We start from the raw sequence: 20,705 nt of genomic DNA on the forward strand, positions 1-20,705 counted from the left end.
TCCTTTAAGTCTTCAATGAGCCTTTATAGGAACAGGGTTAAATGTGTGATCTATGGCAACTCTGTTTCCCTGCCAATCTGCTTGAACCGGGCTATATAAGTGAGTACAAAATGGATTCTTGAGCTGTGAACTTCCACTCTGGATGGTCAAACATTGCCATTATATTTGCAAGGAGCACTTGATACTTGTCTTGAATCTGATTTTCAGCTGTAACCAATGGAGTGGCCAGGGCGCTTCCAGATTTGTTGAAAACCATAAAGCCGACTTTGGATCGATTAGAGGCAAAGAGGTGGTGGGGTTTGAAGATAAAGTGATTGATACACACATCTAGGAACACTTTGTTTCTTTGGAAACCCTTTCAAACTTTGTAGGTGCCAATTCCCCCAAAGAGGGGAACTGAATGAATTGCATTATAGCTAGCGATTATCTGACAAAGGGTGGCCTTTTCAGATTTTAATAACTACAATTCTGTGGTCAAAGCCTGAACAGCTGCCAACAATTTATGTACCTGAGCCATCTTTTCAGAGCCATATTTTCTTGGTTTGGTGGTGTTGCAAGCTGTCAAGATTAGATCTCAACTGAGTCTGCGGGAATGGACATGAAGAAAAGAAGTATGAGCGATCCCTCATGGTAGACACTTTTTCATCCAAGTGAATATTACTGGGAAGTGAGTGGCAACTGATGGTCAGACCCACAATTAGGCAAAGTGGTAGGGCTGGTCAGGTGTCTCTGGTTCCTGAGTGGAGCCCTTCTTCGTTTACCACTTGAGGCTTTTCCATCAGAAGGGATTCAGTTAAGCTGCAGGGGAAACCCAGGATGACCCAAGGTCAGCTGAAGTGGCCAAAGCCAGGAAGGAGGAAAATGCAAGGCAACTAGGAGAGGAGCTGCAAGGGGACTGCAGAAGAAGGCAACAAATAGGTAGCGGTTATAGCGAGAGTTAGAGAAGAATTCAGGCAATGGGTGGAACATGGGTAGGTGCAGGAAAAGGACCAGGAACACACAGAAATGGGCTGGGAGAGGGAACACTAGCATCTTGCAATGGCACAAGTACAGACATTTGGGAAGCTGAGGACTGCAGCGTCCTCCAGGGAAAATGCACTGCTTGGAGAAATGATGCACTGGCACATGCAGACCACCATGTTTAAAGGGAGTCAATACACTGAGCACTAACAGTGCAGTCAACACCAGAGGGACCAGCATGTAGATTGTCCTTGCACCAGAGTCATGACATTTGTGATGAATGAAAGGTATTCCTCCCGTCTCCCTGGGGGGTGGGGGGCACCCTCTTTGAGGCTAGGGAGGTGAGCCTGCTGCGCAAAACCTTCCCTAGAAGTGTGGGCAAGTGGGACCTCACTAGGAGTGACTCCTCCCTTAGGGGACAAGGACTCTCAATCCCACAAGGAACTCTCTAGACCACCCACCGTATTTGCACATATGGGACTACCTTTTCTTCATAAAGACATCTCTTTAAGAAGAGATTTGTATATAACTGGGATGAGGAGATCAGAACAGGACAGCGAGTATGGTGTGCAGGAGAAGCTCCCTGCCATAACCACTCCTTGGAGAGGCGGAACAGGAAGAAGCCGCCGATCCCGGCCAGTTTGAAAAGCAAAGAACGCCAGTTTAAGACGCAGGAGACCCGTCAAAGCAGACAACGGAGAAGCCGTTGTGACGGCAGGGAGAAAAAAGCTGTCCGACACGGTGGCCTGACCATGACCACCCTGTGGTGGGCCAGACACCCATCTAACATTCCCAAGACCATTGCAGCAGGGAGCGCTGAAAGCTCCCACCCACCAGCGTCCCTCAACCACAGCAGCTGACAGAGACGCGAGTAACGGAACGTTGGAGAAACGACAGAGGAGCGAGAACATGAAGCAGGTTACGCAACTGCCTGCCGAGCGCCGTGATTTCACCCTGGACAAACGAAGGTATACGGGTGAACAGGAGAGGCGGGAAACCACCGGGTCAATCTATTGTAAAGAGAGTAACGCGTGAAAGGCCTGAGTGCGACATACAAACAGTAAATCTGAATAAGTTGATATGTGAGGAACAAATAAAGTACTTGACAAACACGGCTGAGTCGGAAACAGAGAAAACGTGGAAACAAATACCCGGGGAAGAGTGGAAACAACCACAGGTGCTCAGTGTGGAAGAGTGGGGAGGACATTTCAAATACAAGTGTGATACGAATTGTGATTTGAAACTGCCAAGTGAGTTAAATAACAGGAGAAAGACACCAGTAGAGAAAACCCAGGAGAGCAAGATTCCTAAACCAGATAAAAACGTTGGATCTCAATAATGTGAGATACCTGAAAGCAAAGTAAAGACTGTGAGACAGTATCTTCAGGAGAATTGTTAAAAGCATAACACTAAAATGAGTAAACGACAGATGAACAGTTGGGATGAGCTACAAGAGCTTGTGATCGAAACTCAGAGATTTCCAGAGAAGATCAGCATCAGCATTAGATGTCTATGCTACATTTTAGATTATGCAGATATATTCTTTACCAATTATGCGGATGATACGCAGCTGGTACTGGAACTTAGCGGGGACCATAAAACTGACAATGACAATCTCCTCAGAATATATAACATCATTGAACAATGGATGGATTCTAATTGGATGTGTTTGAACGGCAGCAAAACCGAGCTGATGGTTTTCGGATCCACCCAAGCCAGAACCTCACTGTCCCATGACTATGCAAACTTTAAGATCAAAGACGTCACCATCAAAGTACTTGAGAAAGTAAAAACCCTGGGCTTTGATGGAAGCATCCCTAGGAGGAGAAGCCCAGACTCAATACATTAAAAAAACATGCAATTATTACTTGAGGCTCCTCAGAGCCATTAGACTGTACCTTTCAGAGAACAACTGCGCCACAGTGGCCAGAGCAACCATCCTCTCTCGTCTAGATTACGGGAACGCACTTATGCTAGGAGCCAACAAAAAAAGCATACAGGCGTTCCAGATTATCCAAAATAACGCAGTTAGGATAATCAAAGGCAAATCCAAATCAGACCACATCAGTAAATCCAGGAAGGAATTACACTGGCTCAAAGTGGAGAGTAGAACCCACTTCAAGGCGCTTAGAATAGCCCACAGATGCATCCACGGGAAGGCACCAGGCTACCTAAAATCGAAAATACGTCCTTATGTCCCAAGCCGTGCCTTAAGATCCTTGGATCAAAACAGGATCGCAGTGATGCCACACAAACGTAGGTCTGGACTGGGAACATCCTTCCCAGTCATTACAGCAGGTATCTGGAACAATCTGCCAGTCCACATAAGGAAAGAACCCAACTACTTACGCTTTCGTAAATTAGTGAAAACGTATCTCTTTAATTGACCTCGCTATCCTTGACCCACTAAACCTTTGATTTCATTAGGAACTGTCTCGTCCCATTTTGTTTGTCTTCGTGTCCATGTCTCTGTGCCCTGAAACCCGCAAGTTACCGGCGCATTACAATTAAATAAATAAAAAAATAAAAAAATAAAATAAATAAAATAAGCAACATATTTCTAAAACAGAGACATTTTGTTTATTGACAATATAAGGAGCCAAAATAAAAACCCTGAGAGTAAGCTGCAGCCAAGAAGCCACACAGGGAAATGACCAGGAGATGAGAGACATTCTTTTGGCCAGCATTAGTTGTTTTTATTAGTGAATGGGACAGGTAGAGTTAGGTTTAGGACTGAGGACATTTACTTTAGACTTCCTAACAATAGACACACACAGGCAGGAAAACCCCTCTAGCAATAGGGAGAGATAGGCCAATTATTTATAATTTAATTAAAAGAAAGTCAACATGACCAGAATGTGTCTGACTCCTTCTTCTGACTTGTCACACATGCTAGTGCCTCGGTCAACACTGGCCCCTCTTTATGTCAGGAATATCCTGGCCTGTTTTGTCCAATTGTTGAGGATTCATACGATTATTTCGGGTGAATTCAGCCTGCTGAGAAGGCTCTAAGAGTCCCTTTCATGGAAGACAGGTAAAAAAAAAGGGGGTTTATAGTTAAAGGAAGATTTGTATAGGAAAGGAAGAGTTCCCTATCAAGGTGTTGGGCCCACCTCAGAGGTAAGGACTTCCATTAGGAAGATGTATGCAGAGGTAGTGGGACAAATCACTTGCTAGAGATGTAGTGCCATAATATCTTAACATCGTTCATTGCATTTGGCACAGGTTTTTCATGGCATCCTTGTGGCCATAACGAACAGTGGCTCCTTGAGGGGACTGTGATGATTCACAGGGTCTCGTCACTTCGCCCCAGAGGGAAGCCCTTCCCTATGAGGCTAGGGAGGTGAGGTTGATAGCTAATAGTCCCCCTAGGCATGGTAAAAACTGGCAGGACCTCTTGGGGAGAGACTCCCCTCACGGGGAGAAGGACTGATGCCCCATGAAAGACCCCCCTAAGCCCTTGTTCCCAGAAGCCATGGGCCTATTGACTCCTTCTCCCTCCCAACCTGAAACTACTACTGTGTGCTATTGTGAAGTCGCTACTATGGCATCTGCCAGATCAGATAGGACTGAGACGAAGAAGAATCGAAGAAACATACAGAACAACAGTAGAAAGGATTATTCAAGAACTGGGACGAGGTGGCCAGCAGGAGGCATGAAGATAACCTCAAAGGCTTGTATAACAAACATTGACACAAAGTAAAGACAGAGGAAGAACTGAGTGTTTTCGGGAGCAGGAAGAGCAGTGAGGAAAGCTGGTCTCTGTCCTGCAGGGCCCAGGAAATTCAAACCTGCATTGCCCGAAGTATCGAGAGATAGTCAGTCTCTAAAGAAGAGGCCAAAAAGAATTACGCGATCCAGAGGGAACCTGACTTGTTGCAGAAGCAGAAGTAATGCAGCAGTGGCGTGGCCTCTCGGAGGTGGACCTTGTGGTCCATAAAACACACTAAGACCATTGCAGCAAAAGCTCCATGTAGTCGCATAGACCAGTTAGGAGGAAAGCAGGGAGATGTGCAGAACGCGTGCAGAAGCTACAGCGACCTGAGACCCCGGTAAGAACAGCGTGCATTCTCCCTTAAAGATAAAGGTAACAGGAGTTGCAGGAAAGCCAGGTGTGTTCCAGGGAGCCCAAAGAGTCCAGTATTCCTCGAGAATGACCTCCTTCATCACAGTAGTGATACCCAAAGAAGCAAGAGTCAAGTGTTCCTCAGGAGTGATCTCCCTCATCACAGTAGTGATACCCAAAGATCCAAGAGTCCAGTATTCCTCTGGAGTGATCTCCCTCATTACATTAGTGATACACAGAGCTTCAAGAGTCAAGTATTCCTCAGGAGTAATCTCCATCGTCACAGTAGTTGTACGAGAAACCATAGATCTCAAGAGTGCCTGGGGAGTGAACTCCCTCGTCACAGTGGGAAACCCAGCATATGTGAAAGATATGAAAAGAACCAAGAACTGTCAGGGAGTAATCTCCCCTTTAGTCAAGATATGAAAAGCGTGGATAAGGCTTCAGCAATAAGAAGGAGAACTGATAAAGTCTTAACTCTGTTGTGCACAAACCCCTGCAAAGAATTAAAGAGACTTCTAAAGACTACTCAAAAAGACTAGCGAAGAACAGTCTCGAAAGCTATTCCAGATAGACCAGGAGAAGGGAGTCACTCTCCTGGTCTAAGTATATTTGGTGAATCAGACCCTATAATAAGAGACTGTTGTTAAGTCAATCCAAGATAGGATTGTTTCACCAGCAGAGGGGAGCCATTCTCCTGGTGGCTTGGATTATACGTTCATTGAATCCTTTTCTTCTTGGTTTATTTATTAGTGGTAGGGATAGAGAAGTTGGTTTGGACATAGGAGGGTGAAAACCCCTCTAGAAATAGGAAGAGACAGGTTATTTTCTTTATTTGAATAAAAGTCTATAGCCAAAATTATACCATCTTGTCAGCCTCCTTACTCCATCATGCCACAGAATATACATATGCCACAGGGACCATATCACTGACCACCATTGAACAGTATAGAGCAAATCAGGGCATGCCTGTATAGAAAAACATCCGTTTTATTTAGTAGTTAGCTTTCACGTTTGTGCCCATCCTTAGCCCTGCCCTTGTCATGGTGACACTGAGCAAATGACCCTCAGTAGCATCTTCACAGTGGTAGTTGAGGCTTAGCAGGTCAGCAGGAATGCTGCAGACTACTATTCAACGGTTCAGAGAATAATGTGAGAGATACAATACGACTGCAGCCCATTCACCTCACAAGGTGTTTTGACCTTCTACTGCCAATCATGTCCTGTGCCCAACATGTTGGAAGTCCAAAGCTCCATTACATGACATGTAGGAGACTTTGGCAATGTAGATATTTATTCACATTTTGCTAGACCCTCTTAGCTTGTCTTATTATCTATCTCTTTGAAATGTATTCCTGCTTTCTGCTGAAATATCCCAGGTTGAAGCCATTTTTGCAAGAAGCAAGAAAGATATTCCACTCTTATTTCCTCGTCTGATGTAAATTGTTTGGCTGTATTTAGATACATATTGTATGTTGTGAAGGCATCATGAAGCAAGACACAGACAACAGACTTAAAGTTCAAAGTAAAATACTTTGTTAAATCAAATGTCAGCATGGTAGAAGGCCTAACCTGCCCTGGTAAGGTGGGATTTCCCTACCTAAACAAAACGAAGGAAAGTCTGCATAAAAGAGTTCAACTTAAAAGTCTGTCTATGTCCAAAACCTATACTTATCCTCACAATTAAAGTTAACCAATGTGTAGGGATGTCAAAAATAAAAGAAATAGGTCCTCATTATAAGGCTTGCACTGCCGGAATGAAGGGGCCGGTACGGGACTGGCCCCCTTCCTTCCGGCAGGGCTGATTACAAGCTTCCCATCGCGGGACCCGGATCAGACGTCTGGTCAAACCAGATGTCTTTTCCGGGTCCCGCGAGGGGAAGAGGGAGGTAACAACGGGACACACATAATGTGCCCGTTGTTACCTCCCTCCCCATTCCCATTGAGCCCTATCGGGGCTCAAATGGGAATGGGGAATGGTTCCTGCAAGGAGGATTTACCGGGTCCTCCTATGTCGGAGTAACTCGGTAAGTCCCCATTGCAGGAACCCAGTAAAGGAGGCCGGTTTGGAGGCAGCCATGGAGCTAATAGCTCCATGGCTGCCTCCAAACTCGTAATGAGGCCCATAGTGTTCAACTCAAAGTTCTGAACTTCTTCCAGCTCACAACTTTCTTTCAGCTCTCCTTCCCCAAGTATAAGAAAGTTCTATGAAAAAGTCTCAAGATTATCTTTTGCCAGTACAGGGTGATACAGTTCAAAACCAATTCTCTGGAGTTCCCTTGCGCAAGTTTCATGCAACACAGTTCACAGAAAACAAAAGTTCTTGAGGCTTCATTCTGAAGACCACACATGTAGCTCCTTAAGTCTCAGGGTTCCCTTCCCCAAGAATTTAACTGCATCATTACAATGGCCCTCATTACGACCCTGGCGGAAAGTGACTGACCGGACCGCCACAGCGTAAATAGTGTTTCCGCCATTGCACGAAGGAGCAAAGTGCGGCCCATTCCGACCCATCGGGCACGAGCACCACGCCATGGCGGAAGTGCAAAGTCCGCGATGGCGGAAATGACCCCAAAACGGCCCACACCGCCGCCGTACGGCGCCCTAGGTGCAATACCGCCACCCATCTCAGCGGACACCGCAGTGAGCGCCAACCGGAAAGTACGGTGACCGTAAATATACGGAAACGGAAGTAAAAACATGGGCCCGGAACGGGAAACATCCCGCCGTACACCTATAAAACCACAAAATCCACACAACCACTAAAAACACTACCCTGAGACACACCCCAACCCGTCATCCACCCTAGCGAAACCAAGAAAAATGGGAAAAGTAGCGAAGAAAGCGTGCGACCGCAAGCGGCAGGTCCACTTCTCCCGTGAGGAACTCACCGTGCTAACAGAGACCCTCCAGGAGAATGCTGCCGTCGTCTTCTCCACGCAAATGACAAGGACGGCACTTGCGAACAAGAAGGCCATATGGGCTCTGGTGGCACAGCGGGTAAGTGCGGTGGGGACCGCACCCCGCAACCCACAGCAATGCAGAAAGCGATGGGACGACCTGCGGATATGCGTCCGTAGCATACTGTCTGCCAACCGCAACATTGCCACAGCCACCGGGGGAGGTCCTGAATCACCCATCAAGTTGACCCCCTGGGAAGAAATCTGTGCCTCCACCATTGGAATGGAGACCATAGAGGGAGTCGGAGGGATGGAGAAAGGAGTGCAGACATCCGAAGATTCAGGTAGGTGGGCCAAATAAAACAATGCTAAATCCACAATGTCCAATCATGTGAAGTACCATGTGTCCACATAGTGCAACAGAAACACATGTCCAGGAGAACGTCCACACACATCGGCCTGATAGCGCACTTTAAAACTCACAATAAATACATAAATAATTAAAAACCCCTAAAACACGCACTACACGTGCAGCAGGCACACCCTAACTGCAGGCTGCCAAACAACTGCACCCTCACTCCACACACAAATGAAAGCACCTCCAAGGCCCCGACCCAAATCACCCTCAGGTACCACCCCAATGCATGTGATACAATGCCATTCCAATTCCCACAGACCCATTATTAACCCTCGCCCTCCTTTACTCCACCACAGGGTCCGATCCAAACGACGAGCATCAGGACACCCCTACCAGCACACCTGCAAAGAGGGCCAAGACCAACGGCCAAAGACCCTCCACCTCAGCTGCACGCATCAAGACACGGCAGCAGCACAAATCAGGTGGCAGCACAGAGGAGGGAACATCAACAGGCACCCCAGCAGCCAGCATGCCCACAACACCACCACCACAGGTCCCCCCAACGGATGCCACAGAAGGCACTGCCTCTGGTGGCAGCAGCACCATAGGTGACACCCCATTGATGGCAGCATGCTCCGACACAGAAGACGGGGATGTCGAAGTCAGATCCATCCATGACCTGTCCCAATCCCCCTGTCTGTCCCATCCCGTACAACATGAGGATACCACACAGGGGCACCCACAAGACGACGACTGGCCATCCCCCACAAGCCCTGTGGCAAGGCAACATGAGGTCACCAGCCCCTCTGTGACACCCCCGCAAATGGCCATGGCCCAGCAGAGGCAACAGTCCCTCGACCAGTTAATCGTGCAACAGCAGCAACTGGCCACGCTCCTCAAGGACCATGCCGATGAATGTGGGGGCACTAAGGCAGACATAGAAACATCAACTGAGACACTTAGGGCAGAAATGGAGAGGAGTACAGAGACACTAAGGGCACAAATGGAGAGTAGCACCGAGAGCCTGAGAGTCCAAATGGAGAGTAGCACCGTGAGCCTGAGAGTCCAAATGGAGAGTAGCACCGAGAGCCTGAGAGTCCAAATGGAGAGAAGCACCGAGAGCCTGAGGGGGGAACTGCATGCGACGTCCAAAGACGTATGTGCCGAACTTGCCGCAGTGCGCCGTGTGCTCACTGAGCTCTCACAAACCCTTAGGGACATGCATGGACGTGAGCAGGCAGAGACATCATCCGTTGCAAGTTCCGTCCAGGGCAGCCCCCAACGTAGATCCGGGAGGAACCTGCGCTCCACAGGCAGGGGTGCCCCTGATACCCGCAGAGGGGGCTTGCAATAGCGACTGCCCACTGACAATGAGCATCTTTGGACACTGGTGTTCGGGGGGGAGGTAGGAGGGTGGAGGGGGTGTTTTGGGCTCACTTGGGTGGCGGGTCGATAGGGTGTTCAACATGATATCACATATGCCATAAACAGTGCACGATCAACCAATGAGATGTGTGGACAATTATCTTTGTGTACTAGGCCATCATAGGCGTACAGTCCATATTGTGCATGTACCAGACACACACAGTGCCACGAGTACCGTGTCCATGTATCAGCCACCAGGCGTGAGTGCTAGAAGCATGCATCAATGAGATGCTGACGAATGTCACGGCCCTCCTGTGCCTCGCAGACTCCTTGAGGTGCTGCCACATCCCCACCCTCATCATGACCATCATCAGGTGCTTGCAGTTCTGCGTCAGGGGGCATGGGCACATTTCTACGTACGCACATGTTGTGGAGCATGACACATGCCATGACCATCTTTGCAACCTTCACATGGCGGTACAGGAGTGCCCCGCCAGACCTGCTGAGGCAGCGGAAACGAGTCTTCAGTAGGCCGAATGCCTGTTCAATGACTACACGGGTACGTGAGTGGGCATGGTTGTAGTCCTCCTCATGCTGGTCCCGTGGGTTCCGGACTGGTGTGAGGAGCCATCTCTTCAGTGGATATCCAGCATCACCTGTATGTGGACGATAAACGTATGATGTGGAATGCCATTGCTACGTACGCACACCCCCCCCCCCTTCCTGCCAGGTCATTGCCGAATCACATACCCCACATTATCATGCATGTAATGAGACTCACCGAGTAGCCAGGATCTGTTCCCTGCGTGTCGCTCCATGTAGCGTGGTATTGTAGAGTTCCTCAAGACCATAGAATCATGGGTTGATCCAGGGAATCGGGCACAACAATGTGTAATGATCCTGTTGGAGTCACACACCATTTGTACATTCAGGGAATGAAATTGTTTTCGGTTGCGGTACTGGGCCTCCATGGCATGTGGGACGACCAATTCCACATGGGTGCAGTCGATGGCACCAATGCAACCTGGTATGCCGGCAAGTGCATGGAATCCCACTTTTGTGTTGGTAATTTCCTGCTCCGAGCGTGGTAGAGAGATGTAGTCGTCTGCGTGCTGCAGGAGGGCATCGAGCACTTGCAATAGTGTCCGTGAGAACAGTGGCTGAGAAATGCCATGCAACTGTCCGACTGTGTGCTGGTAGGTGCCTGTGGCCAGGAAGTGTAGTACAGACACCACCTTCAGTAGGGGTGGGATGGCGGTTGGGCTATCTATCATGCTGACAAGGTCAGCCTGTGTCATGTCCACAATGGCGGTTATGGTGTCCCGGTCCAAACGGTAGAGGGTGTGGATCTGCTCATCAGTGAGGTTGAACGGATGTGCTCGGAGGCGTGGGATTGCGGCCTGCCTGCGTGGTGGTAGTGGCTGTGCTGGCGGCCCTTGCTGGCCCTGCCTTGGCCTCCTCCTCCTCCTGCGTCCCCTCCGTGCGGCCGGTTGTAGTTGGTGTTCGTCTTCTTCTTGGAGTTGGAGTACTTGCAGTGCTATCAGGTCCCCCAGGGCCAACATCGCGAGTCCTGCCGGTAGCATTTCGGAGTGGGTGTGGTTGTGGGAGGAGACTGGGTGTGCAATTTATGTGTTTTCAGGCTGTATGGCCTCCACCTGTGGTGATTCATTCCACCTGTGCAAGCTGCTCTCCCCTTTGGCCGAGCACGTCCCGCACACAACGCTGCAATTCGAGTAATGGCATCTTGCTATAGCAATCATGTATTTGTACCCGATGGCCGTGTAACTTTTGTTGATATGTACATTCGGCTATGGTCCCATTGTTTCACATACAATCTTTGCAGTCGCGAACAGACTTGTGAAGGGTCAGTGGAACGTAGTACTCGAGTAACGGTGGGCCCTCATGCATCACTGTACCGAGTTGCAACGACGGGCGGGGCGTCCCATTTGTGAGTGAAGGCAGTTGCCATTTTCACACACAGCCGCACTAGATGGATTAATTTGTGATTTCAAACGGCCACAGATGCCTTTTCGACGTGATGTTGCAAATGAGGAATTCGAAGGGCGGCGCTTTCGGTTTCAGCTAGTGGCGAGGAGATGCCCACAGGTCTGACTGCAAATATAACGTTCTATTGTTCAATGTCCTTGAGACAGGGGCCATGGCGAGGATGCAATGATTGATATGAATAGTTTGGGATGCGCAATAGCGACGTGGGCGATGAGGCCGGACGTTCCCAAATACATGTTACTTCACAACACTGGAATTACGGGCTGGGGCACTGTGGATTTTGCAGGCTGCATAACGCACAGACTCAATGGATATTTCTAATGTTATGTGAGTAAATATTCAGGCGTTTTAATCCCGGGATGAGGAAATGATGAATGGATGCATGGGCAGATGATTTGATACAGAGTTTGCCATGTACAGGGCTTCTTGGAATCTATCCGCCTCCCCTGCGCTATGTGATGCAGGGCTGCCATAGTGGGACCATCGTCTATCTGGCCTTGTTGAGCCCTCCCTGTCTCGACGCGCCTTCAGACACTTGTGTCCATGCACGTTACCAATCCCATCTGATGGATTCTGTTTTAACAGACGCATGCACAGGTACACTCGTTTGTGATGGTGTTTGCACCTCGATATAGATGGTTATGAGTCGCAAGTGGTTTTGGGGTGGTGATGATCCTTTGGAGTGGGCTAGCATGCATATGGCTGTGGATTTAGTGTGATCATTGGAGTGAGTTGTTGGAATGTAGTTCTGATGGCCATTCTGTTCTTTTTCTTTTCTTTTGGTTGACAGGTATCTCCTCCCCTTTTGCCACTGCCATCTGTATGCCACTCCTGCAGATGGCTTTTACTCCCGACACCTGCTGCTTCGTGTTAATCAGTGGAGCAGCATTACAATCTTATGGGACGATCGCCAATGGGCCACATGCCCTTACGCAGTACTAGTGGCTCGGAGCAACATTTCGGCCTTTCAGCTGGACTAGTGCCTCCCCATTGGAACGGCCCTGCGGTTCTGTGCGCTTCCATGTTGCCTTTTCGTACGTGAATGTGGCTCTGTGTACCATGATGGAACAGGGCATCACACAAGCAGTAGCTGGTCATTTCTTGCGGATGCAGCCCACAATGGTGAAATGTGTTTTGGAGTTCATGGCCTAATGGCTGTATGGGCTTGGTGATTTTGTTGTGCATTAAATTTCTATTCTGATATGGGCCGTGTAGCGTTCTTCTTTGCGAGTGATGTGGCATATTCCTATTTGGGGAGCGATGTTTTGTGAGGAGACCTGCATTGGGTTCCAGCTTCGGAGTTTAGTTGCGTGGTACTGTGCTGGGCGCGTTTGCCTACGTAGCCCAGTGAGGTCAGGGATGGGGGCTGCCAATATGACTGTTTGAATGTTGTCATGCTCAGGGGCGGGGGATTGGGTTTTGTGTGACAGATGCCGGTCAGCCAGGTGGACTGGTGGAATGATGTGATTTTCGGAATATTGCTGGTCACAGGTGCCTGTGTTTGCGTGCGTTTCTTGGGGGGGGACTGTGGTACTGTCCATTGGAATGGCTTCTGTATTCGTGCCATCTGTGCCCTGCAGCTCCCATTGGCCCCTCTTGTGTATCTTTTGTTCGTTGGCATGCATGGGTGACTTGTGCATTTCACTGGTTGCATTGTGACTTCATTGCACCTACGGGGAGTTGTACTTTGTGGGCAGGGAGCGGTGTACAGGCACTCAGTGGGGCCGTTTACGGTTGATTCGCGATGCCGTACTTCTCACCATGGCGGAATGGTACTTTCCGCCGTGCTTGATGGCGTTAGGTACATGTCCGCTAGGGTCGGAATTCGCGTACCCTTGCGCCATGGTGGTATTTACGGTTTGGCATGGCGCGCGCGCGCGTACTTGGTGCAATTAGCGTTGGCGTTCACTACGGTGTCGCTAATGGCTTCGTACTTTGCGGTGACGGGTCATAGTCGCACCGAGCGCTATTCGATGGCGGTATTGCATTTCCGCCATCGTTTTTCGATTTCCGCCAGGGTCGTAATGAGGCCCAATGTCATTTAGGGCTCACTGGTCTATGCGCAGTTTTCAGACCAAATGGTCCACCCATCACAGGTCGCGCCTTTGTCTTTTATGTGTAGATTTCCATTCCTCTGGCTTTTCCTTGTCAGCCTCTTGGCTCTGTCATCACTTCTCACCTATCCTTTTCAGTCTTTATCCTTGTAGCAGTTTTAAGGCTGTTTTGCTCACACCCACTTTCTTAAGACTCTGTCACACTGTGCCATTTTCTGTAATTAGTTTTCACATGGGTATTTGGGTTATTCAGTTTATTTGCTTGGCTCATGAAGGTTTGTATTCCATTCAACACTTCAAATTTACATTCAGTTTGGTATTCAATATGCATTGGTTTAGCTGAATTTTAAAGTTTGATTCGGTTCAGTATTCAATAAGCATTGGTTTCACTTAATTTTAAAGTTCCATTAAATTTGATAATTAGTCCGTTCAATTTGGTATTCAATATGTATCTGTCGGAGCGCATTGGTGTTCGAGCTTCCTTCCTGACACTCACTGGATCTGCTTATCCTTCAAGGCTGAAGCCAGGAGGCTTATCCTCTCATGCTCCGCATGCCTGCCGCGTGTCTCTCTCTGTACGCCAGCAACCGGAATGCTTCTTTCCGGACACAGACATGTTCTTTATTCTTGTTGCCCTCTTGCAGCTCCTGCTCCTGATCCTCTGTCACAGAGATTCCCAGACTTTCAGAAATTACACGGCCCACTGGCTATAGGCTGTGCAAGTCCTCTGAGGAATTTTCCGGTGTCCTGGCTCCTTGTCCTTTCCCACCACGGCTGCCTCCTCTGAAGCAAGGTCCCCTACTGATCTCACCCACACATGCCTCCCAGAGCTTGCTGCTCTGCTCCACTGATCTCTCTTTATATACCTGAAGCTCCTCGACAGGCTGCAGGTGGATCTCTAATGAGACTTGCCTGACCAAAATTAAAAGGACATGCCTGACCTTCATAGCTCTTTGTAGGCATCTTCCTTGTCACAGTACTAAATTGGTGAAAAGGTGTAGTGTTCCTTACTCTTAGTTGCCTCTCCTCTTCCTGGTACTAAAGTGGTGAAATGGTGTAGTGTTCATTCCTCTTAGGTGCTTCTTCCTAGTCTCAGTAATGCCAAGTGTTACATGTGGAAAAAGAGGGGAGCAGCTTTACAATAGCCACTAAAGGATGGGGGAGGGTTTGGTTGATTCTCAACCGGACAAGGGGGATACCATGTCTCTAAGGGTACCTCACTACCAGTCCCCAAGGGCCAGCCTCCCAGGTGATCCTCCCTCTCTTCTCCACCTCCAGGGTCGGGTTCCAAGAGAAATGGCCTTTTCCTGGCCCCCTGAGAAGAGGATCTATGGGTTTAAGGGGTGATAATATCCTGAGGTTTCTCACAATGTCTACTATCACCATGACACATGATGAATTGCCCAATGCCCACAACCAAAATCCCATTATCCCCAAAGGAGATTATATTGTTGTGAAAGCCCATGTCATTCACAGACACAAACACTATGTAAAATGTACAATAGTCTTTGAATTTGCACATCCAAAAATAATTGTTTCCAACCGTGAAAGAGATATGCAAACTGGTTATCAATGACAATTTGTTGCGGTGATCAAACAGAGATATGGAAAGCTTATTGCAACAAGTGCCGAACACATTGGCCAAAATAAAGGTGAACTCTGTGTTTGAGATGTAGAGAGGAACCATGATGTTCCTCCATCCTACATTTTGATAATATCTGCTAATTATTATCTTTTTACATAGCTTTTTAGATCTTGTGTATCCAAGTGCTCTATCTAGTAACAGATGCTAATATTGCTTAGCTTAGTGGTATTCAATTTACTGACTTCAGAGCGATATATAAAGTATGAAGTTGGTTTTGAAAATATGCAAACCATGGTCACACAAATCTCTGCAGCAGGGGCATGGCCCAACTACGTTATCTTTCAGTTCTTCCACTTACATTTCCAGATTTTCGGCATTTTAGCATCACCATCCCAGCATCAACCCTGTTTCAGGCCTTCTTGAGCCATGAAGATAGCCACACCCATGAACCGAACTTACCTTCAGAGCCAATGTTACCCCATCCGGTGACCCAGCAATCTAATCCAGATGGTAAGTCGACGGAGGAGTCCGGCAGGCAGACAGGCAAGATGTAAGGTGTGAAGTTCACAGTGGTTTCCAGCTCCAGCAGCAACATGTCCCCAGGCCCAGCCTCACGGGTATAGATGGGGTTAAGGATGATTTTCTTGACAGCAGTGCACACTGAGTTAGGATTGGTGTCTGATAGCTGGTACATCCCCAGGCACACCCTGTAGCTCGATGTAGGATTTTTCCTGAAAACCAAAAGCACATGAGGTGTGGCCATTTAATTGAAGGGGAGCCATTGTCTTGTCACTGTTCCCTTCTCTGAACATTTCAACTTCCTTTTAGCCCCAACCTCCCGGCAGGTACACTGAGTTTCTCACCCATAATTAGTTGTTATAGTAATAACAGCAATAATTTAATGGTGTGCATCGCACATTGAATTATCTCTTGGTACTTGAGTGAATATGACCTAGCTCGATAAAGCACCTTCTATCAAGCTAAGAAAGGTGCTGTATTTGTTGTGCCAAGATTGAAACCATTAGCCTGTAAAATACACACACATCACATGAGAAGCTCTGAACACATTGGTAGTGGTAGGCTAATGGTTGACATTCCCTATGTGGAGACATTGAAAAATTCTGGGCAAATTCAGAATGCATAGCAGAATTGGCAATTTTTCCACCAGAAATTGTATTTTTTGCCCAAAATTGCAGCCAATTAGGGGGCTGTGAAAGGCTTCCCCCTTATGTGCCAAAACATCCAGCAAAAATCTGATTTGTTGGACAAGAAATGCCAGAGGAGCCATACTGAGGATGAATTATGCTGAGTTTGTTTCTCCAGCTGAAATGTCTCTGACCCCTATAAACTGGTGTCTCCTGACTTCAAACCTTTTGGTCTCTTTATTCACCATATCTGTGGGGCTTGCAACCCTATCCTAAATCATCAGTTCTTTCATCATGAAACACATGTCCCGATTTTTATTTTCAATATTGCTTTGGGTCTGAATGAGGGGGTCAAAATACTGAGCAATCAACACATACTATTAAACAAACCCTTAATTATAGTAAAGGTAAGCCACTAGGGAAGCCTCCTCCACTTCTGGCTCTATAACCCAGTTTGTGCTTTAACTAGGAAAGGGAAGGAGATATATATTTTTCTCAAATCATTTTCCACTGTCGTGCAGCTTCCTCGAGAGGAATAATTCCAAAGGTAGCTTCCAAATATGTACACCAGTAGTGACTGACATGTAAAAGTACAAAGCAAAATTGTCTCAATTGTCCTAAATTCTGAGGGTACCAGATTATTCATAACAGGTACAAATATTCTGAAGCTGCCTTTGGACCCATTTCCCCTCAGGAAGTTGTACAACAGTGAAACATCTGTTGAGGACAAGCATATAGAATAGTACAGAAGCACAATCACAAGGTTTTTGACCAGTTAATTGAAAACTAAGTTGAGACTAAGTGAGCGCAAGAGTTATTGCCACACCTCTTGTTTGTTTAAACAATACCCAATGTAAACCATTGAGGATTTTTAAAGCAGAGATTGTGGGACTGACGAGTCAAAGGGGGGCTAAGAAGAGCTACAGAACAGCTAGTGGGCTTTGGTAGAGAAGTTGTCTGCTAAAGAAGAAAGCTCCATATAATGGGCAGACATCAAGAAGCTCACCCACTGCTAAAAGGGCCGTATGAAGTAAAGGGGTTGAGACCCTTATTCAGTGGATCCAAGAGTTTAGTGTCCCTTTGCTAGTGAAATCAACCAAGCCAGGGACCCTGAAAAATGTATGCACCCTAACAGCAATTTTTCAGTAATCTGCCAGATCACACTGGACTTTGTTACAGTAAAAAAAAAAAGACTGAAAAATAGTCGACCCTCTGTTTTAAAACAGACCTGCTCTAGTTGAATTCCTAATCAAAACAGTGAATGGAACAAACGTCACTCTGTTTTTTAAAGTATTTTGTTTATATACCAATAGGTGTTTTGTGGATCCTACTTGACATTTGTTGTTCTTGGTGGTCATAATTCTTCACCGTTTTAAAAATTGGTTAAAATATACATTCCGCATTTTTATAATTCTAATGAACCATTCTATTCCTTTTGGATTATGCACTCTAAAAAAAAGAAAACTGGTAAACTTCAAACAACCAGCACTTCCAATATGTATGCTTTACTGCAAAAATGATGTCAATTAAATGTAAAAGATTGTTTTACAAAAAATGTATATGATGTGAATATATTTTAAGGTACACGAATTGGGTTATGGTTATAGAGGGTAATATTTCATTACAAATGGAAAAGAAATAGAAGAAAATGTTCCCAAATTTAGTTCCATTTGAATAAAATGAGAATATTTTAATCAAAAGTGGATTCGGAATTAAAAAGTTAAAACACATTTACAAAGTTTACAAATGATTTACAAAGTTTCCTGTTAAATAAAGAAAAGTTATCAAAATGTATAAAGTTTCACCTACGTAAACATGCATTATCTTTCAACCTTACTTTCGAATGTAGGCGGAAATCTTGCTTCTAGTAGTCTGCTTCAAAATGTTAGAGAGAGCTGAAAAAAGGCAAGATGATTTCAGACTTTTGGATTTCTTAGCTGCTTTTAACTATGGCTGTAAATCCATCTAAACTTTCGGTGTTTGCATCAGCCCAAATTATTTTAACTATTTGGATCTGAAACTTTAAACAAAATTAGAAGAGTCAAACTCAGCTCATACATAAAATGTTCTTGCTAATGGTACCCAGCCTAAGATTATACAGCTCTTTTGTTTTCATTCAGTGTATGTATTTTGATTTTGATTTGGGTTGTATTAACTTTTCTTTGAACGTATTCTGATAGTATGCCTTTATTCAGATTCAAATTGATTTATCCTGTATCAAATTTATAGGGCACTATGGTAGCACCTGGATTAAGGCAAAACAAACCCTTCATGGATTTGCTATGACTGGTTTAAACACTTATTTTAATGATTCAAACTGTGATTGGGTTAAGCACCTTAAGGCTCACCCACCTCTCATCTTTATTCCAGATGGTTTTAAAATGCCCTAATGGACAACAGCGCAGACGTGTTAATGTTAACAAGCGGAGGTGTGGAAGATTGCTGAAGCAGTGCCAATGGCTAAAACATATTCAAAACCTTCCACACGTCAGTTTTTTGGTTATAGTTTGTCTCCCTGTGTGAGAGTGGATATGCCATGAAGTAGGTCCCCTGCTCGCTGCCATAGGGAACCAAGCTGTAACTATATGATGGGGCTCAAACAGGCCAAAACGTGTCTGGGTTTCTTGTGTTCACTTGCAAATGGGATGTGCCTAGCAGTTTGTGCTAGAATACTCCGTTTGGTGGCAGTACCTGACTAATTTGCCTACAGCTGGTCCCCTTTCGCAAAGGGACAGATGGGATATATAAACTGGTGTTGTGAAAGGTTGCCCTGAGAAGTGCCAGTGGCTAAAATGTAATGAAATCCATCCGTCATCACTTTTTTTGTTATAGTTTGTCCCCCTGTTTGCGAGAGGGTAGTGCGAAGAATCCTGTGGATCCCTCAGTAAAACCCAGCCTAAAGTTTCCTCCCAGGTGGCCAGGGGATGGCAAATGCTTTCTGATCCCAACCCTGGGGGTGGTGCACTGTGGGGGGATCACCTGGGTGGAGTCAGGGACCAGGGTAGTGAGGAGATTCTGTGGGATGAGATGCAGTATTTTTCCTCTGAAGGTAATATTCTTACCACTATGCCAGAAGAGGTTATGATTTATTGCCATTTTAATATCTCTCAACCTCTTCCATTGTACTAACAGAAAGAATCAGTTTTGGTCCATAAAAGTAAAGGTCTTCCTCAATATCAAGGGTGCACTACAAGAAATAGCAAAAGTGTTGCCTTCTCTACCACATCTTCCTCTAATAGAGTTACAATTTATAGCCCCTACATTAAAAATACTAAGGGAATTCAATCTACCCTTAAAATGGTGTGAGGAGTGAAAAAGACCTAACTTTCATGAAGTGAACTACATGTCCAAGAATCCCATAGGGACTGAGATGAAGATGAGGGCTGAAGAGGCATGTAGAAGTAGAGGACAGGCAATCACGCCTAACAGCCTTTGTCAGGGTCAGGCAATTAACAGTAATGGCCAGCACCTGAAATCAAGTGCTTCACCTAAGAGGCATTAAAGGCTGCAGCAGAAGTGGGAAGAGGAAAGGAGCTGGAGGAGGAGGTTTACCAGAAGCTGGAAGGCTGGCACTAGTAGCAGGAGAGCACAAGGCTGGCAGTTCATGAGGAAGTGTGATCACTTAAGGGGCACCAGGACGTGGAGAGAGCAGATTGCACCTGCAAGTTCTGAGAGGGTCCTGTGTAAACAAACCCTGCCTTGCTGTGGCTGCACTGAGAGAGATGCGCTGAGAGTGCTTACCAGGTGTGCCTAGTGTCTGTAATTGCAGAGCCATGACCGTGCTGAAGCCCAAGGCCCATAACAAGAAGCACGCCGAGGGACATAGGAATGTGGGATACTCCCATGTGTAAGATACGGGGTGGTTTGCCTGATATCTGCGCACAAAATACAATTAAAAATGCTGTTTGCATAAGTTTTAATTAAGGAATTCTTAGACAACCTGACACGTGTTTCGAGCAAAAATGCTCGTCATCAGAGGCTAATAATTTGGTACATGATTGTGCAAGAGTTCAGAGAATTAAATCAAACAAGGGTGAACGTAAATGAACACAATGAATTGACATTGGTTTGACAAAAACCGCAAATCCAAATGAAAGGCACATGTGTGGCAGAACCCACGAAATGAGAAATCATCTTTCAAACAGAGATAATGAAATGGATATATACATACAAAAGATTAATTGTATACAAATTATCAAAGTACACATTGCGAAAAAGGATACAATGTGGTGCATCCGCAATTGCCAAGGTCGTAGCAAATTATA

At 46.4% G+C, this 20,705-nt stretch overlaps 1 protein-coding gene across 1 annotated transcript in view; it reads right to left on the reverse strand.

Annotated features, from left to right (window-relative positions):
• Positions 1-20,705, reverse strand: part of LOC138580913 (serine protease 27-like) — a 205,155-nt gene that overhangs the window by 57,829 nt on the left and 126,621 nt on the right. Inside the window, exon 4 of the mRNA XM_069651844.1 lies at positions 15,755-16,026. Within this exon, the coding sequence (XP_069507945.1) occupies positions 15,755-16,026 (272 nt within the window). The remainder of the gene's footprint in view (positions 1-15,754; positions 16,027-20,705) is intronic.

Source organism: Ambystoma mexicanum, chromosome 3p, assembly GCF_040938575.1.
Source record: "Ambystoma mexicanum isolate Mex_15411 chromosome 3p, UKY_AmexF1_1, whole genome shotgun sequence".
NCBI classification, from domain to species: Eukaryota; Metazoa; Chordata; class Amphibia; order Caudata; family Ambystomatidae; genus Ambystoma; species Ambystoma mexicanum.